Raw genomic sequence first — 26,498 nt, 5'->3', positions numbered from 1 at the left:
CTATTATAATGAGTTTTGGGGAAACAGCCTCCACACAGAAGCTAACTGAGTGCCTACTGTGGGCCAGGTGCTTTAACAAATGCTAGGGACATAAGAAGATACAAGTATACACCTATGTGACCTACCTGTCTCATGCGATGAGGTTCTATACCAACTCCTGACTCTACAGGAATCCTACTACTGTCTTGTCCCTGTGTGGGAAGAAGCTGAGATTGGAAAGAGAACCTTTGCCCATTTGGTCCAAAAATTAGTGGAAAGGTTAAGTTAGAGGACAGTGACTTTTTAATGTAACTGACTCATCAATATAAAAGAAAAATCACTAAGAAATAACCTGGCTGAGGGTGCCTGGGTGGCTCAGTGGGTTAAGCCGCTGCCTTCGGCTCAGGTCATGATCTCAGGGTCCTGGGATCGAGTCCCGCATTGGGCTCTCTGCTCAGCAGGGAGCCTGCTTCCTCCTCTCTCTCTCTGCCTGCCTCTCTGCCTACTTGTGATCTCTCTCTGTCAAATAAATAAATAAAATCTTTAAAAAAAAAAAAAGAAAGAAAGAAAGAATCTGGATGAAAGGAAAGAAACCAACAAAGTAGAATCACAAGAAGGGACTGCAGGATATTGAGGAACTGGTAGAAATAATGGGAGATCAGGATTTCCCTGGCAACAGGACACAGAAAAGCAAAAAAAAAAAAAAAAAAAAATGGTTCCACACTGAACTAGTTATGGTGCTTTCCTAGAGATTTAGAAGGTCTGACAAGGGAAGGTGGAAATACTCAGGGAGGGCGATCTCTCCATAAAGCTGAGACAGACCTTTCCAAGTAACAGCCATGATTCTTGTATCTAGGACCCTGCTTGGATAACACAGCTTAGTTCTGCAAATCATCTGGTCCAAAATCAAACCGAGAGTTGATAATTATCTTGTTCGGTGATTGTGCACCCTGTGTATGAGCATGTGCAGTGCAGAGACCTTGCTACCCTCCATTCCTGTCATCTGTCACCTGGAACATCCCTGCGCAGACAGATTCTATAGTAAGGCCAATGGTCCCCAATTCCTGATCCACATGGCCTTGTGGAATCTCCTCCTACTGAGTGTGGGCAGGACCCGGAATATATTCCAACCAATAAAATGTGGCAGTGGTGATCTTGGAATATATATAATCATGACTTCCATTTTGCCAGCTGACTTTCTACTATCTTCTCTACTTGCAGGCTTTGCTAAAGCAAGTAGCTGTGTTGGAAAGACCAGAAACTAAGCCAGCCTCCTGCCTACATCTAGCAAGACACCGAGCCTCCAGTCTGCCAACTCACAAGGTACTCAGTCCTCCCCATAAGGCAGTCCTTCTCTTTTTTGAGGACAGACATCCTTTTTTTTTTTTCTTTTTATCCATACAAATTCCATTTAGTTAACATACAGTGTATTATTAGTCTCAGGGGTAGAACTTAGTGATTCATTAGTGGCATATAAAACGCAGTGCTCATTACTTCAAGTGCCCTCCTTAAAGCCCATTAACCAGTTATCCCATCCCCCCATCCACCTTCCCTCCAGCTACCCTCAGTTTGTTTCCTATAGTTAAGAATCTCTTATGGTTTGCTCCCTCTGCATTTTTATCTTATTTTTCCTTCCCTTTCCTTTGTCTGTCTGTTTTATTTTCTCTTTACAACATGAAAGTCAAGTTCCTACCATCCTACTTGCTTTCCTCTCACTCCATCAGGGAGACTCCAGGAGGGAGCAAAGGCAGGGTGAGAGGATGTGCCATGAGCAAGAAAGAGGCTAAGCTTTGCCTCACTTCTCACCTTGGAGAACAGGTACAATCAGGAAGTCAGTTGGAAGAATTGCAGGGTGCAAAGAATGTGCATGACTTTGCAGGGTGCAAAACTGTAACTTTTAGAAGTCTGCTACAGTGGTCTAAGTCCCTGACTTAAAGCTGCTCAGGTGGCAAGGTGGGAGGGACAGAATCCCAGGTGTGACAGGGTGTCTCAGGATCCCTGAGGTCACAAGAAGAATGGAGGTGCCTGAGTGTGGCAGGTTCCCAGGAATAAGAATGGGGAAGCCGGCCGAAAACAAGTCTAGGTGCCAGTTTTCTGCTCTGTGTTGCCGTAAACTGTGAACTGCAACACCATCATGCATCCACTCTCTGGGCAGGGGCCCAGCAAAAGGCAGAAACATGGCGAGATCCCCTCCCGTCCCCCGCAGGAAGGAACAGTGCAAGTCCATGTAGCAGGAGTCTGTAAATTTAGTGACTTGAAACAGCATGCCTGAGATAAAAACACTCTGTCACATGCTGGGTGAATACAGAGTTCTGACAGAAACCAGGGAGACAGGAGTGATTGCTTGCTTTTCTGTTAAGGCTCACTGAAGAGTGGGGGACACAACTCAGCTCAAGGGCTAGGGAAATTCCATAAAGCAAAATAATATCCATGCAAATTGGGTCCCAGAAGATGAGGTGTGGGAGGAAGGGGCAGCTGAAATAGCAACACTTGTATCAAACAAGGTTTTGGGTTTGTTTGTTTTTAAGATTTTATTTATTTACTTATTTGACAGAGAGAGACACAGTGAGAGAGGGAACACAAGCAGGGGGAGTGGGAGAGGGAGAAGCAGGCCTCCCGCCAGTTTCATCCTGCACATGGGGGCCAAAAGCCTTCAGGGAGCAAAACAGTGCCACCTAGTGGAATCCGGAGCCACTCAGACTGAGCCCAGCCTCCTGGCAAAAAGAAGCACATTTGCAATAGGGCAAGTACATCTAAGAATCAGCGCCACACAACTGGCTTGCACCATGTTTACGGATCGTAGAAGGCTACAAAGATTCAACTCTTGGGGAAAACAGTTGTATAGCATTGTTTTTCTAGCCTTTAGGCTTTCAGTATTATTTTTTCAGTTATGTTACTATTTTTTCCAATTTTTTGTTCTTTTTAAATTTTTATATCACATGATATATATATATATTCAGTTTTTATTTCCTTTTATTGAATTTTATTTTACTTCATTTTTATGTATATAGAGGTGTTTCTACTTTCCTATCTTGGAATCTCGTTTATTTTAATGAGTAAAACAAAACAACCCGGGATCTAATTTTTTGTTTTGTTTTGTTTTTTGTTGGTTTTTCTTTTGTTTCAGTTTGGTTTGGATTTTGTTGTTTTTTTTTTTTCATTGTCATTGTTGTTCTTATTGTTTTTTCTTTCTTTCTTCTTTTCTTTTCCAAATGGCAAGGTGGAAAAACTCACCCCCAGAGAAAGAACAGGAGGTAGTACTTGCTGTCAGGGATTTAATCAATACAGAGGAGTGCTTGCTTCGGCAGCACATATAATCAATACAGATGTAAGTAACTAAGATAACTGAACTAGAATTTAAAACAATGAGTATAAAGATACTAGCTGGGTTTGAAAAAAGCATAGAATACACTAGAGAATCTCCTACTGCAGAAATAAAAGAACTAAAATCTAGCCAGATTTAAATTTAAAATGCTATTACCAAGATGCAGTCTCAAGTGGAAACTATAAAAAAAAGGATGAGGGCGCCTGGGTGGCTCAGTGGGTTAAGCCACTGCCTTCGGCTCAGGTCATGATCTCAGAGTTCTGGGATCGAGTCCCGCATCGGGCTCTCTGCTCAGCAGAGAGCCTGCTTCCCTCTCTCTCTCTCTCTGGCTGCCTCTCCATCTACTTGTGATTTCTCTCTGTCAAATTAATAAATAAAATCTTTAAAAAAATAAAAAAATAAAAAATAAAAATAAAAAAATTTAAAAAAGGATGAATGAAGCAGAAGAGCAAATCAGTTATAAGATCAAATGATGAAAAATAAGAAAGCTGAAAAGAGAGAAAGGAAACTATTAGATCACAAAAGGAGATTCAGAAAACTCAGCAATTCCATAAAGTGAAATAATATCCATGTAAATGGGGTCCCAGAAGATGAGGTGTGGAGGAGGGGCAGCATTTTTTTTTTGAAGATTTTATTTATTTATTTGACAGAGAGACACAGCAAGAGAAGGAACACGAGCAGGGGAAGTGGGAGAGGGAGAAGCAGGCCTCCCGCCAAGCAGCCTCGATCCCAGGACCCCCGGATCACAACCGGAGCTGAAGGCAGATGCCCAACGACTGAGCCACCCAGATGCCCCACAAACAAGGTTTTAAACCAAAGACTATAAGAAGAGACAAAGAAGGACACCATCATATTAAAGGGGTCTATCCAACAAAAAGATCTAACAACTGTAAATATTTATGTCCCTAACATGGGGCACCCAAATATAGAAACCAATTAATAACAAACTTAAAGAAACACATTGATGGGGCTATGTGTTAAGTGGGTTAAGCCTTCAGCTCAGGTCATGATCTCAGGGTCCTGGGATCCAGCCCCGCACTGGGCTCTCTGCCCGGTGGGGAGCCTGCTTCCCCCTCTCTCTCTGCCTGCCTCTCTGCCTACTTGTGATCTCTGTGTCAAGTAAATAAATAAAATCTTAAGAAAAAAGAAAAGAAATACATTGATTCTAATACAGTCATAGTAGGGGACTTTAACACCCCACTCACAGCAAAGGACAGATCATCTAAGCAGATTAACAAGGAAATAAAGGCTTTGAATGACACACTGGACCAGATGGACTTCAAATATATATTCAGAGTATTTCATCTTAAAGCAACAGAATACACATTCCTCTCAAGCGCACATGGAACATTCCCCAGAACAGATTACACACTGGGTCACAAATCAGGTCTTCAACCAGTACAAAAAGATTAAGATTATGGCAACTAATGATTCATTGAACATTATATCAAAAACTACTCTCTGCCTGCCTCTCCATCTACTTGTGATCTCTCTCTGTCAAATAAATAAATAAAATCTTAAAAAAAAACAACTACTATAATGTAGCAAATTGAATTTGAATTTTAAAAAGGCTATACCATGCATATTTTCAGACCACAATGCTTTAAAACTCCAATTCAATCACAAGAAAAAATTTGGAAGGACCACAAATACATGGATGATAAAGAGTACCCTACTAAAGAATAAATGGGGGGCGCCTGGGTGGCTCAGTGGGTTAAGGCCTCTGCCTTCAACTTAGGTCATGATCCCGGGATCCTGGGATCGAGCCCCGCATGGGGCTCTCTGCTTGGCAGGGAGCCTGCTTCACTTCCTCTCTCTCTCTGCCTGCCTCTCTGCCTACTTGTGACCTGTCAAATAAATAAAAAATCTTAAAAAAAAAAAAAAAAGAATAAATGGGTCAGGAGGATTTAAGATGGCAGAGGAGTATGGGATCCTAATTTTGTCTGGTCCCTGGATTTCAGCTAGATCGTTGCAAATCATTCTGAACACCTATGAAATCACTTGGAGATCTGAGAAAAGAATTACTGCAATTCTACAAATAGAAAAAGCAACCACTTTTTACAAGGTAGAAAGTGCAGAGATGTGCATCCAGGGAGAGATAAACCAGGGAAAGGAGGGAGCTTAAGGGGTCTACCAGAAAGTATTACAGGCAGTGGAGTACAAAATCCCAAGTTTTAGAAGTCTGCTACACTTGGAGACATCCCTGGCTTTAAGTTGCTCTGGTAGCAAAGTGGGGTGGATTCCAGGTGGGACAACGTTGTTACAAGATACCAGGGGTCGGGGCGCCTGGGTGGCTCAGTGGGTTAAGCCGCTGCCTTCGGCTCGGGTCATGATCTCAGGGTCCTGGGATCGAGTCCCATATCGGGCTCTCTGCTCAGCAGGGAGCCTGCTTCCCTCTCTCTCTGCCTGCCTCTCCATCTACTTGTGATTTCTCTCTGTCAAATTAATAAATAAAATCTTTGAAAAAAAAAAAAAAAAAGATACCAGGGGTCAGAAAAAGCCAGGATGTCTGAATGCAGTCGTTTCAGGGAAGCTGGCCGAAACACCAGTCTAGGAATGTTTTTTGTTCCATGTTGCCATAAACCATGAACTGCTGCACAATGGTACAACCACTCTCCAAGCAAGGGCCTTGTAAAACGCAGTAGCCTGGCAAGTCCCTCCTCCCTCAGCCGGGAGGAATGGCACAAGTACACACCACAGGAGTCCGTGAGGTTAGGAGATTGGAAACTTGGTCGTGTGCCTGAGATAAAAAACGTTCAGTCAGAGGCTGGGTGAACACAACACAGAAACCAGGGAGATAAGAGTGATTGAGTGCTTTTCTGTGAGGGCTCACTGAGAGTGGGGATGTGAACTTTCAGCTTGGGCTAGAGATTGGGGTGCTTCCATTTTCATCCGAAATGGTCCTGAAAGCCTTCAGGGAGCAAAACAGTGCCATACAGTGCAATCTGGAGCTGCTTACACTGAGCTGGGAACCCCTGACAAAGGGGCCGACACTTCACTAGGGCAACAACACAGGCCCCACCCCCAGAAGACAAGCAGGAACATCTGGCTAACACCAAATTTACAGATCACAGAGAACTGCAAAAATTCAGCTAGCGGGAAAAACAGTATGTAGCATTAGTGGCTTTTTTATTACTCTGTAATCTCTTAGTTTTTTCTTAAGTAATTTTCTTTATTTATTAATTTTTTTATTCTTTTTTTAGATTTTATTTATTTGGCACAAAGAGAGGACACAAGTAGGTATGACAGCAGGCAGAGGGAGGGGGGATGCAGGGTCTCTGCTGAACAGGGAACCCAATGTAGGGCTCCATCCCAGTACTCTATCCCAGGGATCATGACCTGAGACAAAGACAGTTGTCTAACCGACTGAGCCACCCAGGCACCCCTAATTCTATATATATATATATATATATATATATATATATATATATATATGCATATATATGTATAAAGAAAGAAAGAGAGAAACATATATTTTATGTTTATTCAATTTATATATATATATAAAATATTTCTTATTTTATATACATATGTAACATTTATGTTTATAAATATATATAATATATATAAAATGTATGTTTCCTACTTTTAGTTTCTTTTCATTTTATTTTAGTATATATAAAAGTTTTTCTTTCTTTCCTCTTTTGGGATCTAGATTGCCTTAACACAAAGACCAAAATACACCCAGGATCTAGTTTATTGTTCTGTTCCATTTTATTTCTTGTTTGATTTTTTTCTTACTTTGTTTTCTTTCTGCTTTTCTTCTAGTTTGTTTAGTTTGTATTTTTCTGGTGTTGTTGTTATTTTTCTATTTTTTCTCTCTTTCATTTATTCTTTTCTGGACATGAGACAGAAAAACACACCCCAAAAGAAAGAACAGGAGGTAGTACTCACTGCCAGAGATTTAATCAATATGGATCTGAGTAAGATGTCAGAACTAGTTTTCAAAACAATTATAAAAGATATTAGCTGGGTTTTAAAAAGCATATAAGACACTAGAGAATCCCTTACTGGAGGAAAAAAAAAAAAAGACCTAAAATCTAATCAGGCTGAAATTAAAAATTCTATTACTGAGATACAGTAAAAAAAGGGAGGCCCTAACAGCTAGGATTAAACAAGGCAGAAGAGATAATTATAGAAGGCAAAATGATGGAGATTAAGGAGGCTGAGGAAAAGAGAGAGAAACATACTGGCTCATGAAGGAAAGATTCAAGAAATCAGCGATACCATGAAGCAAAATAGTATTAAAATAATAGGCGTCTCAGGAAAAAAAGGAGAGGGACAAGAGGTTTATCCGAACAGATAGTGGCTGAGAAATTCCCTAACCTGGGGTGGGAAACAGCGAATCAAGTCTGGGAGGCACAGAGAACCCTCCTCAAAATCAATAAAAATAGGTCAACACCTCCACATATTATAGTGAAGCTTGCAAATTCAGAGAAAATCCTGAAAGCTGCTAGGGACAAGAGGTCCATAACCTACAAGGGTAGAAACATCAGACCAACAGGAGACCCATCCACAGAGACCTGGCAGGCCAGAAAGGACTGGCCTCATATACTCACTGTGCAAAGTACGGAAAATATGCAGCCAAGAATACTTTATCTAACAAGGCCGTCATTCAGAACAGAAGGAGGGATAGTTTCTAGGATAAACAAAAACTAAAGGAATTTGTAAACACTAAATCAGCCCTGTAAGAAATATTAAAGGGGATTTCCTGAGAAAGAGAGCATCCAAAAGAAACAAAGCTCAAAAAAGAACAGAGACAATCTACAGTTAACAGTGACTTTACAGGTAATACAATGCCACTAAACTGGTATCTTTCAATAATTACTCAATGTAAATGGACTAAATGCTCCAATCAAAAGACATAGGATATCAGACTGGATACCATCAATATGCTGTTTACAAGAGACTCATTTTAGACCCAAAGACACCTCCAGATTGAAAGTGAGGGTTGGAGAACAATTTCTCATGCTAACGGACATCAAAAGAAAGCAGTGGTAGCAATCCTCACATTGGAGAAATCAGACTTTAAAACAAAGAGTGTAAAGAGATGAAGGAGGACACAGTATCAAAATAAAAGGGTCTATCCACCAAGAAGATCTAACAATTATAAATCTTTATGCCCCTAACTTGGAGCAGCCAAATATATAAACCAATTAATAACAAGCTTAACAAAACACATTAATACTAATACAGTAATAGTAGGGGACTTTAACACCCCACTCACAGCAATGGACAGATCATCTAAGCAGAAGAGAAATAAGGGCTTTGTATGACACACTAGACCAGATAGACTTCAAAGATATATTCAGAGTATTTCATCCTAAAGCAACAGACTACACGTTCCTCTCAAGTGCACATGAAACTTTCTTCAAAATACATCATACACTGGGTCACAAATCTGTTCTCAACCAATACCAAAAGAATGAGGTTATACCATGCATATTTTCAGACTACCCACTTAAAAATTCAATCACAAGAGAAATTCTGGAAGGAACAAATACATGGAGGTTAAGAAGCATCCTACTAACAAATAAATGAGTCAACCAGGAAATTAAAGAAGAATTTAAAAAGCGAACAGAAATAAATGAAAATGAAAACATGACAGTTCAAAACCTGTGGGATACAGCAAAAGAGGTCCTAAGAGGAAATAAGGCAAAGACCCCATCAAAAAGGAGAATTTCAGATCAACATCCCTCATGAATACAGAAGCCAAGATTCACAACAAGATCCTAGCTAAGAGGATCCAACAGTATATTAAAAAGATTATCCACCATGACCAGGTGGGATTTATCCATGGGATGCAAGGGTGCTTCAACATTCACAGATCAATCAATGTGATAGAATAAACCAGTAAGAGAATAAAGTAGAACCACCGGGTCCTCTCAATTGATGCAGAAAAAGCATTTGACAAGATACAGCATCTTTATCTAATTAAAACACTTCAAAGTATAAGGATCAAGGGAACATTCCTCAACTTTATAAAATCTATGAAAAACCCACGAGTATCATCCTTAATGGAGAAAAGCTGACAGCCTTCCCTTTGAGATCAGGAACACGACAAGGATGCCCAATTTCATCACTCTCATTCAACATAGTATTAGAAGTCCTAGCAACAGCAATCAGACAACAAAAAGAAATAAAAGGTATTTGAATTGGCAATGAAGAAGTCAAACTCTCTCACTTTGCAAATGACATGATACTTTCTATGCAAAACCCAAAAGACTCCACCCCCAACTACTAGAACTCATACAGCAATTCAGTAATGAAGCAGTATACAAAATCAATGTACAGAAATCAGTGCTTTCCTATACACTAACAATGAAAATACAGAAAGGGAAATTAGAGAATCGATTCCATTTACTGTAGCACCAAAAACCATAAGATACCTGGGAATAAACCTAACCAAAGAGATAAAGGATCTGTACTCGAGGAACTACAGAACACTCAAAAAAGAAACTGAAGACACAAAAAGATGGAAAAGTAGGCCATGCTCACGGATTGGAAGAATAAACATTGTTAAAATGTCTATACTGCCTAGAGCAATTTATAATTTCAATGCCATTCCAATCAAAATTCCACTGGCATTTTTCAAAGAACTGGAACAAACAATCCTAAAATTTGTAAGGAATCAGAAGAAACCCCGAATTGCTAAGGAAATGTTGAAAAAGAAAAACAAAACTGGGAGCATCACGTTGCCTGATTTCAAGCTTTACTACAAAGCTGTGATCACCAAGACAGCATGGTACTGGCACAAAAACAGACACATAGACCAGTGGAAGAGAGTAGAGAGCCCAGATATGAACCTGCAACTCTAGAGTCAACTAATCCTCCGCAAAGCAGGAAAAACTATCCGTGGAAAAAAGACAGTCTCTCAATAAATTGTGCTGAGAAAATTGGACGGCTATGCATAGAAGAATGAAACTCAACCATTCTCTTACACCACACACAAAGATAAACTCGAAATGGATAAAAGACCTCAATGTGAAGCAGGAATCTATCAAAATCCTAGAGAACATAGGCAGTAACCTCTTTGACATCAACCACAGCAACTTCTTTCAAGATATGTCTCCAAAGGCAAAGGAAACAAAGGGAAAATGAACCTTTGGGACTTCATCAAGATCAAAAGCTTCTGCACAACTAAGGAAAGAGTCAACAAAACAAAGAGGCAACCCACAGAATGGGAGAAGATATCTGCAAATGACACTACAGACAAAGGGCTGATATCCAAGATCTAATAAAGAACTCCCCAAACTCAACACACACAAAACAGATAATCACATCAAAAAATGGGCAGAAGACATGAACAGACACTTCTCCAATGAAGACATACAAATGGCTAACAGACACGTGAAAAAATGTTCATCATCATTAGCCATCACGGAGATTCAAATCAAAACCACACTGAAATACCACCTTACACCAGTTAGAATGGCCAAAATGAACAAGACAATAAACAACGTGTGTTGGAGAGAATGTGGAGAAAGGGGAACCCTCTTACACTGTTGGTGGGAATGCAAGTTAGTACAGCCACTTTGAAAAACAGTGTGGAGATTCCTTAAGAAATTAAAAATAGAGCTTCCCTATGACCCTGCAATTGCACTACTGGGTATTTATCCCAAAGATACAGATGTAGTGAAAAGAAGGGCCATCTGTACCCCAATGTTCATAGCAGCAATGGTGACAGTCGCCAAACTGTGGAAAGAACCAAGATGTCCTGCAACGGACAAATGGATAAGGAAGATGTTGTCCATATATACTACGGAGTATTACGCCTCCATCAGAAAGGATGAATACCCCACGTTTGTATCAACATGGACAGGACTGGAAGAGATTATGCTGAGTGAAATAAGTCAAGCAGAGAGAGTCAATTATCATATGGTTTCACTTATTTGTGGAGCCTAAGAAATAACATGGAGGACATGGGGAGATGGAGAAGAGAAGGGAGTTGGGGGAAATTGGAGGGGGAGACGAACCATGAGAAACTGTGGACTCTGAAAAACAAACTGAGGGTTTTGGAGGAGTGGGGGGTGGAAGGTTGGGTGAGCCTGGTGGTCGGTATTATGGAGGGCATGTATTGCATGGAACACTGGGTATGGTGCGTAAACAATGAATTCTGGAACACTGAAATTTAAAAAATAAATAAAAATTTTTTAAAAAGAAATTAAACATAGAGCTACTGGGGCGGCAGGGTAGCTCAGTGGGTTAAAGCTTCTGCCTTTGGCTTAGGTCATGGTCCCAGGGTCCTGGGATCAAGCCCCGAGTCAGGCTCTCTGCTCAGCGGGGAGCCTGCTTCCCCCTCTCTCTCTCTGCCTGCCTCTCTGCCTGCTCATGATTTCAGTCAAATAAATAAATAAAATCTTTTAAAACAACAACAACAACAAAAAAAGCTACCCTATGACCCTGCAATTACACTACTGGATATTCACCCCAAAGATATAGATGTAGTTAAAAGAAGAGCCACCTGTACCCCAATGTTCATAGCAGGAATGGCGAGTTGCCAAACTATGGAAAGAGCCAAGATGCGCTTCAACAGATGAGTAGATAAAGATGTGGTCCATATATACAATGGAGTATTACGCTTCCATCAGAAAGGATGAATACCCAACTTTTGTATCAACATGGACGGGACTGGAGATTATGCTGAGTGAAATAAGTCAAGCAGAGAGAGTCAATTATCATATGGTTTCACTTACTTCTGGAGCATAAGGAAAAACATGGAGGACACTGGGAGCTGGAGAGAAGTGAATTGGGGGAAATCGGAGGTGTTAATGAACCATGAGAGACTGTGGATTCTGAGAAACAAACTGAGGGTTTTGGAGAGGAGGAGGATGGGGGGGATTGGGTGAGCCTGGTTCTGGGTAGTAAGGAGGGCACATATTGCATGGAGCACTGGGTGTGGTGCATAAACAATGAATCTTGGAATACTGAAACTAAACTAAACTAATAAAATAAATAAAATAAAATAGAATGACATTAAAAAGACAAATATATGATTTCATTCATACCCATGTTAGTGTGTCGCTCTCGCCAGCAAGAACGACCCGGAGACACGGAGTGACAAGCTTGTGAATCTTTATTGTTCTCTCCTTACCCGGATTTTTACCCCTATTTGTATCCCCTCTCCTCCCATCAGCAGACTGGACATGTGAAAGGAAGCCTGATAGCATGATAAAAAGCGCGCAGTGTCCTCGGGCTACCTGTTCTGGGCACAGCCAATCATCTTTCAGGTGGTGCGCAGGTCCTCTGTTTAGCCACAGGCGCAAGCGCCATGTTGTCTGCTATGTACATAGCTGCCCCCGACATTAGTGGAAATATTTAAATTTATGAAATAAAGCAAACATAGGGGAAGGAAAGGAAAAAAAAGTAAGATGGAATCAGAGAGGGAGACAAACCTTAAAGACTCTTAACTCTAGGAAACAAACACAGTTGCTGGAGGGGAAGTAGATGAGGGCAGAGAGTAACTGGGTGATGGGCATTAGGAGGGCATTTGATATAATGAGCCCTGCACGTTATATGCAACTGATGAATCACTAAATTCTACCCCTAGAAATAATAATATACCATATGTTAATTAAATTGGTTTTAAGTTAAAAAAAAAGGGGGGGGGCGCGCCTGGGTGGCTCAGTGGGTTAAAGCCTCTGCTTTCAGCTCAGGTCATGATCTCCCACATCAGGCTCTCTGCTCAGCAGGGAGCCTGCTTCCCTCTCTCTCTCTCTCTCTGCCTGCCTCTCTGCCTACTTGTGATCTCTGTCTAATAAATAAATAAAATCTTTAAAAAAAAAAAAAGCCCAGGGTACCTGGGTGGCTCAGTTGGTTAAGGGTCTGCCTTCAATTCAGATCATGATTCCAGGGTCCTGGGATCAAGTTCACATTGGGCTCCTGGCTCTGTAGGAATCTGCTTCTCCCTCTGCACCCCTCAACCCACTCATGTGTACACTCTCAAAAAAATAAACAAAATCTTAAAAAAAAAAAAAAAAAAGCCCAATTTGGCTTTTCACTTATAGAGGGAAAAAAAAAGATGTGTGTTATATACAATATGGAATATTACTCTGCCATCAAAAAGAGTGAAATCTTGCCATTTGCAACAAAATGAATGAAACTAGAGGATATTAGGCTATGCAAAACAAGTCAATCAGAGAAAGACAAATACCATTATGATTTCATTCCTATCTGGAATTTTCTAAACAAAACAGATGAACACAGAGGAAGGGAAAGGAAAACAAGTAAGATACAGAGAAGACAAACCATAAGAGACTCTAAACTACAGGGAACAAACTCAGGGTTGCTGGAGGGGAATTAGTGCAGAATGGGCTAACTGAGGACACTTGATATAATGAGCACTGGGTCTTACATGCAACTGATGAATCACTAAATTCTATCCCTGAAACTAACAATACACTGTATGTTAACTAAATTGAATTTAGGTATAAATTTTTTAAAAATACATTACAATGTGGGATGCCTGGGTGGCTCAGTTGGTTGGACGACTGCCTTCGGCTCAGGTCATGATCCCGGAATCGCAGGATCGAATCCCACATCGGGCTCCCAGCTCCATGGGGAGTCTGCTTCTCCCTCTGACCTTCTCCTCGCTCATGCTCTCTCTCACTGTCTCTCTCTCTCAAATAAATAAATAAAATCTTTAAAAAAAAAAATACATTACAATGTATATATTTTTTTATTTTAATTCTCCATGTCATTACTGCAATGCATTTTTGCATACTCCTTTGGTGGAAATGCCTTGATATAAATAAATCAACATTATAACTCAGCATTATTCCGTCCCCTGAACTACAATTCCTTTCAATTCTGAACAAGGAAAACAGTTTGTTTAAAGAATGTTCTTGTAGGGGCACTTGGGTGGCTCAGTGGGTTAAGCCTCTGCCTTCGGCTCAGGTCATGATCTCAGGGTCCTGGGATGGAGCCCCGCATCGGGCTCTCTGCTTGGCAGGGAGCCTGCTTCCTCCTCTCTCTCTCTCTCTGCCTGCCTCTCCATTTACTTGTGATTTCTCTCTGTCAAATAAATAAATAAAATCTTTAAAAAAAAAAAAAGATTTAAGGTTTCCTTTATTATTATTTTATGTAATATTTCACACAGATAGAAATAAGATGTCACAGCATTGTGTGACAATTACTTGTTCACAATTACTCTCTCTTGAAACATCCTGGGTACTTCATTATTGTTCTATATCAGGGGTACCTGTGTTTATACGACCTACAAACTAAAAATGCTTTTTACAGGGACACCTGGGTGGCTCAGTTGGTTAAGCAGCTCCCAGCATCCTGGGATCAAGTCCCCCATCGGGCTCCCTGCTCGGCAGGGAGCCTGCTTCTCCCTCTGCCTCTGCCTGCCACTCTGTCTACCTGTGCTCACTCTCTCTGACAAATAAATAAATAAAATCTTTTTTAAAAAATGGTTTTTACATTTTTAAATGATTAGGGGTTAAATCAAAAGAAAAATAAGTATTTTATGACATATGAAACTCAAATTTCAGTGTCCATACAATAAGTTTTATTGGAACAAAGCAATTCTCATTCATTTAGTACTAACACTGTTTTCACACTACAAATACAGAGGAAGTATGAGACTCAAAGCAGAAAATACAGCTTATTTGGTTCTTTACAGGCAAGATTTGCCAACCCCTATTCTATATCCTAGTACATGCCCTATATAATTTTTTTTAAGATTTTATTTATTTATGTGATAGAGAGAGAGATCACAAGTAGGCAGAAAGGCAGGCAGAGAGAGGGGGAATCAGGCTCCCTGCTGAGCAGAGATGCAGGGCTTGATGCAGGGCTCGATCCCAGGACCCTGAGATCATGATCTGGCCCAAAGGCAGAGGCTTAACCCATTGAGCCACCCAGGCGCGCCGTAATTTTATATTTTTATCTAAACATTCTCTCACCTTTCCTTCCATACTCAGCATAAAATCTTGTTAATAATCAGTCTCCAGGCAAACACATTCTTCACAGACTTTTGAAATACTCTTCCTCCTCGGAATGGTTACCTACAAACGGAAAGCCAGTATGGAATGCTAGCAACACTTTAAAAAGTTACAAATGAACAAATCAAAACCAGAACCTCACCGTCACCACCCTCCCTCCAAAGCAAAGCTAAAGTGGCTGACCCCTCAGTTAGTGGCTTTCAAACTACCCTATCTTAAAACTGAGGTGTTTTGGGCACCCAGGTGGCTGTCAGTTAGCCTTCCCCCAGGATCATGATACCTGGGAGTCCTGGGATGAGTCCCTCAGCAGGCTCCCTGCTCAGCTGGGCCTCCACTTCTCCCTTTCCCTCTGACAGGCTCCTGATCTCTCTCTCTCTCTCGCACATTCTCTCAAATAATTATATAAAATTTCCAAAAAAAGATTGAGGCGTTTTATAAACTGAATTTTACCACAGCTAAAATTCCTAACAGTCAAATAACAATGAGAAAAATAATCTTCCCAAGTCTAATCCTCTTCAAATCATTGGCTACCAGAAAAAAAAGCTCAAGGAGACCAATTATATGCCTGATCCTAAACCCCTATACCTCGCACATTTGATGTTTTCTGCAAGTAAACAGTTTCTGGCTCCCAGGATGTAAGGTTAAATACTACACTGTGTTTGTAAACATCACAACTTACACAGGAACAAGAGGGGCCCTTCAGCCATTTCCTCCTAGAAATGGGTACACCAAAATTTGCCCATGTCTTTTATTCTGCATGCCACGTATTGGGGGAGAGAAGGTGGGACAAGCTGACTTTCTGATGAACAATATCAGACACTCCTAGCACCAACTCCTCTCCAGTCTCATCACTATTCCACCCTGCACTAGGTCCTCCCCAGCTCCATCACCTCTTTTCAGCATCTCATCCCTAGTTTCAACATACTTCTTTCAGCAGGCTCTTCCTCCAAAGTCACAGGCCTGCAAAGCTTCCAGTAGAAGAGGAAAGCAGGGAGGCTATAATGCAAAGCATCATCTGCTCTTTGGGACAATCTGGAGTCATAGTCTCCAAAGTGGAAAGAATGACCGTTAGGCAGCAACCACTTTAACCGCGGTTTATTGCAAGCTTGCTTGTGGTCAGCCGCCGAGCGAGTTGAAGATAAAAACCCGAGCAGCAGAAAGGCAAGACTTTCACTCCACTGGGGGGGCGGGGGGGTGTTAAACAATGTCTTTAAGCCCGCCTGCAGAGGGTAGAGCGAAGAGCATTTGAAGCCCAAGGCAGGGACAACTTACCTAATCCTGGAAAGGCTAAAACTCAACCAGTCGGAAGTGACGTGCCAGCTGAGACCCGCAGGTCCGCCACGTAACTGGCCGCCGCTTCAGCTCGCCACCTTCTCTGTGGACTGACCTGAAAAGAGGATAAGTGTAGCTCAAAGTCCGCAGCCGCCCTTGCCCTGCCCTCAGGGGCTCCCAGCCCTACCCAGGACCAGCAAGCGTGGCCAGAGCCTGGCCCCGGAGCCTGGCGAACAGCCACCGTCCCGGGATCCGCCGGCGCCCTGCGGGCAATGGGGCTTCAGCGCTCCACCAGGCGCATGCGCGGCCCTCTTTCTCCAGAGGAGTCCTCCGGTCACCTGGACGACCACATTTCAGATACCTGCCCCTCCGGGTCCCTTCTCGTTCCTGACTCCTCCAGCTGGTTCTCACCTCTGGCCCCCCTCCTTTTCCACCTCCCGCAGGCACCGCTAGGCCTTCGCACCGCGGCCAGCCGACACCCCGACTTCCACTGACACGAGCCTCTCGGCGCGGCTTCCGCTTCCGGCGAGTATTGTGTGTCGCGCTGTGGGGCGGGGGCGGGGGGAGGAGGAAGGAGGGAGGCTGCGCTCCGGCGGCTCCGCGCCCCGCACTCCCGGACCTGAAGCCGGGAAGGTAGGTGCTGTCCCGCCGCCGCGCCCGGGCCTTGGGGCCTGCCCCTGCCGGCCGACTCCGCACGCCGCGTCCCAGCGCCCCGCGACTGCGTCACCGGCCCCCCGCACGTAACCACAGCTGCCTCCGCCCGCCTCGGGCCCGGGCGGACGTTTTGCCGCCCCGGCGACGTCAGCGCGTCCGGCGTTGCTTGGCTACCCCGCCGTTCCCCGGTCCCGCTGCCGCTCACTTCCCCGGGTGAAACTCTGACGCCGTCACCGCGGGCCTCGGCTGCGTCATAGCGGCAGGCATCCCACCTTCACGTCACACCTCCTCCTTACCTGGACACGCATTCCTCCTTCCCTGTCAACCACTACGTTTCCTTTCCCCCTCTCCAATCCCCTTATGCTAGATCTGGCGAGAGAAGATGGAGACGAGGGTGGGACTGAGTTGTGGACGACGCTCAGAAAAGGGTCGCAAGGTGGGACCCCAGACAGTGGTAGAAACAAAATAAGGATGTCCCTGAAGTTTGCCCTTCTACTGAGACTCTAGGAATAGAGAGGGAAAGAAATGACCAACCCAGAGACACCTCACTCTGGGTTGTAACTCCAAGTCCTCTCTCTGCTTTCCTAACCTTTTCCCCATTTCTCTTTGACACCACTTATTTGCCAGTCTAGATCCATCCTGGTCCCTAACTCTGCGTACAGTTCAACTCACCCCAGGTGAGGAGGCCGCCTAATTTCTAGAAGAAGGGGGCAGGTTCACTAGTTGAAGTTGGTTACCCTTTGGTAAAGAAGAACCATTTGACTGAACTTCTCTCCTGGTTGAGGGAAGAGTTCAGATCCAAATAAGTTATCAGTTCCTATTCCAAATTAAAACACTTTTCATGTGTGCCATCAGTATATACAATAATCATTGTTAACCCAACTCATTACATGACCACTTTTCTCTTAGCTCTTAGACCTACTAAATTTCCTTTCTTCTGTTGGGTCTCTTGGTGGGGAAGAGGTGGTAGATAGAGAAATCAACTATTTCATGGATAAAAGCGGTGATTTTCAAGGAAGGAGTGGGGGACCAGCCTTCTGCTTTATAAATCCCTTTGATGCATTTCCAATATTTTGAGCCTTCACTTGAGGGAGACTTTGATTGACTCTTTACTTTTCTTTCTCTAATTCCCAACCACTCTAGAACCTATTAGTTGGAGGTACAGTACCTCCAAGGAATTAGTTTTCAGTGGCTGTTTCAAAAGACTCCAATCACTGCTGAATTTTAGAAAAGACTTCCTCAGCCTCTTTCCAAGAAGTATATTTTTTCAAGAAGTATGTACTAATATACTCTTTAGTGTAGTTGCCACCTATTTATCACTCTTCAGCAGTTCCAAATATCCAAGTGCACACAAAGATATGGGATGTTGTGTGAATCATTTCACTCCAAGAGGCACACCTTCTCTAGACTAGTCTAATAAAGAATAATTTCAAATTTCCTGAAAAGAAGAGCTTGTTACTCTTGCCTAACTTACTCCTTTTTTCACCCTTTGAAAGAGGGAGAGAACAGTGGCTTATGCTTCAAGGATCTATTGTAATAAAATTCTTCTGTCATATTAAGCCTTAAAATATACTTAAGAAATCTTAAGTAATACTTTGACTTTTATAGCACCTTTCAGTTTCCCAAGCCCCTTTCTCGTCTATTAGAAAAACATGTCAAACCAGGGATACATTGGTCTGGTTTTAAGACACATGTGGGATAAGTCTGGATCAGGAGAAGTATGCTGGGGTAGGGTTGAAGGAAGCCTCTAACGAAAAAGCAGAGGTAAAGACAAAAGAGATGGGTGTTGGGTGTCTGTATTGAGGAGGAAAAAAAAAAATAGATTGGTGGCTGGGAGTCACAGGTTTTGGAAACAAACAAAAAAGAGGGTGAGGGGTGCCTGGATAGCTCAGTCAGGTAGGTGTCCAACTCCTGACCTTGGTTCAGGTTTCAGGGTCCTGCATTCAGGCCCTGTGTTGGACTCCACACTGAGCATGGAGCCTACTTTAAAAAAAAAAAAAAAATGTTGAATCTAGTGGAAGGGAAGAGTAAAATACCAAAATAGGACTAACCAGATTTAGGATTTATCATGGGAGTAAATGTCAGGCCAGGGATACCAGAAAACTAAACTTCCAACTAATATTTATCTTTCTCTGCCCCCTTTCCATCCCTAAGTTAAATAATGGCAGAGACAAGTCTATTAGATGCTGGGGCCTCTGCAGCCTCCACAGCTGCAGCGCTGGAGAACTTACAGGTGGAAGCAAGTTGCTCTGTGTGCCTGGAGTATCTGAAGGAGCCTGTCATCATTGAGTGTGGGCACAACTTCTGCAAAGCTTGCATCACCCGCTGGTGGGAGGACCTAGAGAGGGACTTCCCTTGTCCTGTCTGTCGAAAGACATCCCGCTACCGCAGTCTCCGGCCTAATCGACAACTAGGCAGTATGGTGGAAATAGCCAAGCAGCTCCAGGCTGTCAAGCGGAAGATCCGAGATGAAAGCCTCTGCCCCCAGCACCATGAGGCCCTCAGCCTCTTTTGCTATGAGGACCAGGAGGCTGTATGTTTGATATGTGCAATTTCCCACACCCACCGGGCCCATACCGTCGTGCCACTGGATGATGCCACACAGGAGTACAAGGTGGGGAACCAGACACATGACACCAATGTGGGCCAAGAGGGAGGAGTGCAGAGGATGGGAGACTCCCTGGGTAGAGGATCCTAAGCTCCTGAGGGCAAGACTGTATCTGGTCCTTACTCTCTAGTCCCCTCAGAGCTACATACACAGAGGGCACACAGTACATCTGATCAGTTATCCTCAAGCATGACAAGTTTTGAGCAGTGCCTCAAAATTGCTTTCTGACTTTTCCTAACATCATTTGAGTCTTGTGTGGAATATTGCTTTGTGTGGTCTTACAATGTATCATTTTTTATAAATGAATGAAACCACTTGGAGATGATGAAATTTAGGAAGAAATAAAAAGTGGTTTGATTTCTTCATTCTGTCCCCCTACTCAGAATGTTCCTTATATTCCCATTGGTAGTGGGAATAGATAACATTCGTTAGGCTGATCCCCCACCAAACTAAGCTGAACTTGTCTGCCATTTGTATCTGCCTAGATAATAGGTAATGTGGTATCTGATTTAATTACTGTTGGGACACAGGGTAAATGTTCATGTAATAAGAACGAAAGATTTTAATATCTTAGCACTGACCAAGTATTTTTTTAATTATGTTAATAAAATCTTGGACACAAGATTTAAAGTAGTTTACAGTATAAGTAATAAAGACTTTATTATATTTGTAGGTGGTTTGAGTTGGATAGCAGGACAAGTGTAAAGAAGGATGCTAGAATACAGAAAGTCACTTTGACCATAAAAGGCAACCACTTGAGTAAGAAAATGATAGGATTGGGGAAAGACACGGAGTTGGTGACAGCTGGACAACTGTGAGATTCAGTGAGAGGAAAGTTTGGTGAGCAAGGAATATGATGGGGACAAGCTGGTGGCAGGAGGAGGGACCAGAAATCGACACCCCAAATGACAGGCAAGGAAGGAAGTGGGATCAAGAGGTGATGAGATGGATAGGAAGCAAATAAATGGGTTTAAAATAAGTGAGTTAACCTCTGAATGTAGGATGTGCCAGCCAACCCCAAATGTCCCCTCTTTCCCACTTCCACCCTCAGGAAAAATTACAGAAGTGCCTGGAGCCCCTAGAGCAGAAGCTGCAGGAGATCACCCGCTGCAAGTCCTCTGAGGAGAAGAAGCCTGGAGAGCTCAAGGTAAAGGCAGGTGATTCCATTTGGGCTGCTCTGCAGGCAGTTAACCATGCATTATTTAATCCACCAGGTCTGATTCATTCAATGTTCTCTCAAAAATAATGGTATTTTATTAGGCTTCTTTGTCATTATACATTGTACTGAAATTATTTTTCATGAATTAAGTATTGAAGAGAAAGATGTAGGTAGTGAAGGAAGGACAGACAGAACATCTTACATGTGGCAAGTTGAGGGAGTTCATGCCCATTGGTCTCCGTTTTTCTTGTAAATCAAGGAGAGAACAGGGTATAGGAGTTTCTTAGAGGGATTGAGGAGAGAAGAATTTGGAAGGTTCTCTGGGGAGAAAGAAGGAAGAAGCAGACAAAGAGCTCCCAGAACTACCCAGTGACTTTAGGACCACATTCTCTTAAGTAAGTTCAGGTATGTTAGATGATGTTAGTTCATTCCTAGACTGTTGCTCTCTCCATCCTACATCTATAGGATCCTATCTATCCTTCAGGTAAGATAAAAGCCACTTCCTATGCAACCTTCCTTGACCCTTCAGAAATTAACTTTCTTTTTTTTTTTTTTTAAGATTTTATTTATTTATTTGACAGAGAGAGATCACAAGTAGGCAGAGAAGCAGGCAGAAAGAGAGAGAGGAGGAAGCAGACTCCCTGCTGAGCAGAGAGCCCGATTCGGGACTTGATCCCAGGACCCTGAGATCATGACCTGAGCCGAAGGCAGCGGCTTAACCCACTGAGCCACCCAGGCGCCCAGAAATTAACTCTCTTAATTTGCATATAATTTTGCTTCTTCTTCATAGCATTACCACATTTGTAGCATGATATTTTGCTATCTGTCTTATTTTATTGGACAGTGAACAATTCTTAATAATGGCAGTAATAACTATTTATTGAGTCCCATATATGAATTCATTGGATGCCATGACATTCCAAACTTACAGGGTTGCATTTGATTTTAAGGTTCTGCCCAGGTTAAAGTTTTAAGAGTTCAGGCCAATGAACATGTGGGACTTAGAGGAGCTATAACACAAAGGAAAGGGAGTCCTGAAGGTCATCGTTAGCAAAAATGAACTTAGTAAAGTAGGTATTATTACCCTCAGTTATCACAGGAGGAAACAAAACTTGAATAACTATTTAGTCCAAATCACACAGCCAATATGTGGCAAAATCAGGGATACTAGCTCTGCATGAATCAATAAGTATGTACTAAGCTTCCAGTATAGGCCAAATTCTGACACTGGGGAACAATGATGATCAAAAACAGTCCCTGTCCTGCTTAAGCTTATAGTCAAGTGGAGAAAATATATAATGACATGGCACAAAAAGCACAGTTGCAAATTCATAAGAAGACAACATAGAAATTTGACCTCATTAAAAGCTTCCAGAAAAAATAATGAGTTTTTGGAATTGAGATTCTGGTATCACCAGAAATTAAACGCAAGTTTGAAAATAGTAGAGACACTAATTTTTTAACAATGACAACATTTTGACAGAAAGCAAGTATTATTAAGTATTACTAAGTATTACCTTAGTCCTTTATATATTTGAATAAAGCAAGCATTTGAATTTTTTTTAATTTTAACTAATTTTGATTGCAAAGGTGAACTTTAAAAAAAAGTTCTTTGTTCTTTTGGAGGGCTCCTGAGAAACTTAAAATATGTGAAAACGAAGCTTATTCCCAGTCATTAACTTTCCTGTTCCTGTTGATCACCTTCTTAAAGGTAAAGGATAAAGAGGGGAATAAAAATTTTTTTTGAACGGAACTGTGATGTTTTTGAAAATTCAGTGGTCTCTGAAACTACCACCAACATTCCTTTTGTGACCATTTGAATTCTCCTTCCTACCTCTCCCTCATCCCTGCTTCCAGATTCAGGCCCAGTGCCCCTTTTAAACATAAATAATTAGTAATTAATGATGCTGAAGTGAAAGTTAAAGATAAAATAACTTATCTGTGTAATTTTTAAAAGAGACTTATGCCCAAATACATACACACACATACAACATAAAGGAAAGTGATTTGAATAAAATCTGATATATAAGTATTTGGGCACAGCTACCCTGAAAGACACCACAATGTAGTTTTATCCTTGTACCTATATGTGACATCATCAACAATGCCACAAATACAAATTCAGACTGAAATAATTGCATAGTAATGTTGTCAAGCATCACAAGCAGCTTAGCTCTTCGTGACATAATTTTTCAAAATAAGTAACTTTTGGTTAAGTTCTAAAAAAAAATACAGTCTTAGTTTTATTCAGCCATTTCTAAAAAATTCAGGTATATTATACATACTCTGTTTATGTATAAAATGACATTCAAGTCCAGGCTTATGTTTTTAAATATATAGCAGAACATAGAAAATAGTGCAGGACAGTGCATGTTGCAGAGTTATCTCACATACTGGCATGTTAGCAGCCTTAATAGAGTACCCCCAGTTATGGAAAACAAAAAAATGCCCCTTGTTTCCAAAATATCTCTAGTGGGAAGTAACATCCTCATTAAGAACCAGTGCCCTACATATATAGAGTGGGAAAAAAGAGAAGGGATTATGGAATTATATAGAAGACAGCCCTTTGCTTCCTATTTACCACAGGTATGAATCCTAAATTCTACCCATACATCACCTCTCAACATATACTAACACACACATGTGTGCATACACACCAAGAAAAAAGTTGTGTTTTACTTAGGGGTTAAGAAATAAAATTCAGTTATTTTACCTGCATCAATGAGATTATTTAGTAATAGCAGAGAATTGCAATTCAGGACAAGCAAGCTAAGGCAAAACCATAGGCAAGTCTAGAGAACAAAGGAGAGGACCACTCTTCTAAAGAGGAAAGGGGGTATTTAGGAGGGACTCATAAATGAAGAGTCCTTGAAGTAAACTGGGAGTTCAGAGTATAGGGACTTTTCATTGACTAGGTTGTGACAGTTTGTCACTGGTTGGGCTTGTTGCCCTGCAAAAAACAAACCTTTCTTCCTCCTCTTGGGGTAGTAAGATATTATGGACTTACAAGGTACATCTCTTCTGGTTGGGTCTACAACTGACCAGCGGTTGAGCTCCCGCTGCTGGCATCCTACCTACATTTTAGTGAGTTTTCCTTTTATAATTTTCACAGGGTAAATGTTTTAAGAGTATATTTTGTTCCACTGTGCACCTGAGGAGCCGCCAGTGAAATGGGAAGCAGCAGCAGCTCCAGAACTGGAGCTAGCCAACTTCTGCTGAGAACTAGCTTGAAATCCAGAAATACTGTGCTTCTAAGACCCACACTGGCTTTGCAGCCCCTCTCTATTCACCCTCAGCCCTGCCTTTCAGTCCCTATCTACTTTTTATTTCCAGAGTCCCTGTCTCTGCTCCTCTTTTACTTCACTCTTGGGTTTACTTTTCTTCATCAATCATATGACACTTGGAGACTACCATCTGGGCAGATCATTAGTTGCAGTGGAAGTACAGAAGGAAGGACATGCTAAGTGATAACTTTCAGAAAGTATTATGGCTGGTGTTTTAGGCCTATATTATCAAATTTCAGGAAGATTAGAAATTTAATTTTGTATGGTAGCTGAGAGAAAACATGTTTCAAATTTCAACAACTAATTCACAAACTCTGGAACCTAATCCTGGGATGGGAACTGTCAGTTCTCTGAAGTGACTTGAAACTATTAAAAGGGTTTGTTGCTGAAATCAATATACAGTTGACCCTTGAACAAGATTAGCATTGCAGAGGAAAATCTGCATATAACTTTCAACTCCCCAAAAACTTAACTCTTTTTTTTAGTTTCAGAAGTAGAATTTAGTGACTCATCAGTTGCATATAACACCCAGTGCTCTTCACATCACATGCCCTCCTTAATGCCCATCACGCAGTTACCCCATCCCCCCACCCACCTCCCTTCCAGCAACCCTCAGTTTATTTCCTATGATTAATAGTCTCTTATGGTTTGTCTTCCTCTCTGGTTTCATCTTGTTTTATTTTTCCTTCCCTTCTCCTATGCTCCTGTTTTGTTTCTTAAATTCCACATATGAATGAAATGATATGATATTTGTCTTTCTCTGACTGACTTATTTCACTTAGCATAATACCCTGTAGTTCCATCCATGTCATTGAAAAACTTAACTCTTAATACCTTACTGTTGACCAGAAGCATTAGAGATGACATAAACAGTGATTAACACCTATTTTATATGTTATTTGTATTATATACTGTATTCTCACAATCAAGTGAGCTAGAAAAAGGAAATGTTATTAAGAAAATCATAAGGGAAAAAAACACCTTTATACAACCTATTTATGGAAAAAAAAATCCGGGTATATATATAATGGACCTTCACAGACTGTTTTGTTTAACAATCAACTGTATATATTTTGTAACAACCCATTACTAAAATCTTACTGATTCTGATACTTTTCCAGTTGGTTCTCTGGTTTTTAGAGGGTAGATGTCTAGCAATATACAAATGATGACCATCTTATCTCTAACTTTCCAATACTTATTTCTTCCCTTTTCTTGATAATTTGTATTAGCTAGAACTTTAGAGTTGGGACTAACAGATATAGCTTGTATCCATAATAGTAGATGCCATTATATTATTGAGTTCTTACATCTTGCTTTTTCTTTTCACTAAACCATAGAAGTACAGCTTTTTTAGAAGTTAATAAAAAAAACTAAATTTTTTAAAAAGATTTTATTTATTTATTTGACACACAGAGAGATCACAAGTAGGCAGAGAGGCAGGCAGAGAAAGAGGGGGAAGCAGGCATCCCACCCAGCAGAGAGCCCAATTCGGGGCTCGATCCCAAGACACTGAGATCATGACCTGATCTGAAGGCAGAGGCTTAATCCACTGAGCCGCCCAGGTGGCCCAAGAAAATTAAAAATTTTTTAAACACTGATTTTTTTTTTAAAAGATTTTATTTATTTATTTGACATAGCAAGCGAGATCACAAGTAGGCAGAGGCAGGCAGAGAGACGGGGGAAGCAGGCTCCCCGCCAAGCAGAGAGCCCAACGCAGGGCTCGATCCCAGAACCCTGAGATCATGACCCGAGCCGAGGGCAGAGGCTTTAACCCACTGAGCCATCCAGGCGCCCCTAAACACTGATTTTTTTAAATTTCCCCAGTGGTCTTCATTCCCGAATAATCAGTAAGGGTGACAATGGGGATGGAGCCATTACTTCCAGAAGGAGATTTCAATGGAGAGAAACATGTGTATCCTGTTAAGCTATTTCCAATGACACTGGAAGTCTGTGTTAATTCATACACATGGTGGGTAGGGAAAGGCCCCACTGGTCCTGCTAAATATAACACCTTCCCTCTTTTCTCAGAGACTCGTGGAGTGTCGCCGGCAACAGATCTTAAAGGAATTTGAAGAGCTTCATAGGCGGCTGGATGAAGAGCAACAGATGTTGCTTTCACGACTAGAGGAGGAAGAACAGGACATTCTACAGCGTCTCAGAGAAAATGCTGCTCACCTTGGAGACAAGCGCCGGGACCTGGCCCACTTGGCTGCTGAGGTGGAGGGCAAGTGCTTACAGTCGGGCTTCGAGATGCTTAAGGTTCGACCTT

The 26,498-nt window shown here is 41.7% G+C and overlaps 1 protein-coding gene and 1 long non-coding RNA gene across 11 annotated transcripts in view; one reads left to right on the top strand and one right to left on the bottom strand.

The window, feature by feature from the left end:
* Positions 1–197: 197 nt before the first annotated feature.
* Positions 198–17,070, bottom strand: LOC131834430 (uncharacterized). Of its 4 annotated transcripts, none has more exons than XR_009354868.1 (4): positions 16,933–17,070; positions 16,522–16,636; positions 15,211–15,312; positions 198–2,693 (listed from the first exon to the last, which is right to left on the bottom strand). It is a non-coding gene; the product is annotated as an uncharacterized LOC131834430 (long non-coding RNA). The 4 variants fall into 4 exon arrangements; XR_009354865.1 differs by lacking the exon at positions 198–2,693 and adding an exon at positions 4,578–6,044; XR_009354869.1 differs by lacking the exon at positions 198–2,693 and adding an exon at positions 6,810–12,597.
* Positions 16,912–26,498, top strand: part of TRIM39 (tripartite motif containing 39) — a 15,440-nt gene continuing 5,853 nt past the window's right edge. For 4 of the 7 annotated variants that reach the window (XM_059179071.1, XM_059179066.1, XM_059179072.1 and 1 more), the window contains exons 1-4: positions 17,065–17,154; positions 19,330–19,789; positions 20,835–20,930; positions 26,258–26,488. In XM_059179071.1, coding sequence (XP_059035054.1) covers positions 19,337–19,789; positions 20,835–20,930; positions 26,258–26,488 — 780 coding nt within the window. In that variant the 5' untranslated portion in view covers positions 17,065–17,154; positions 19,330–19,336. The other 3 variants (XM_059179068.1, XM_059179069.1, XM_059179070.1) reach the window with 3 other exon arrangements.

The sequence above is a fragment of the Mustela lutreola genome, chromosome 6 (genome assembly GCF_030435805.1).
Source record: "Mustela lutreola isolate mMusLut2 chromosome 6, mMusLut2.pri, whole genome shotgun sequence".
NCBI lineage: Eukaryota > Metazoa > Chordata > Mammalia > Carnivora > Mustelidae > Mustela > Mustela lutreola.
This window is presented reverse-complemented; position numbering and strand designations above follow the sequence as displayed.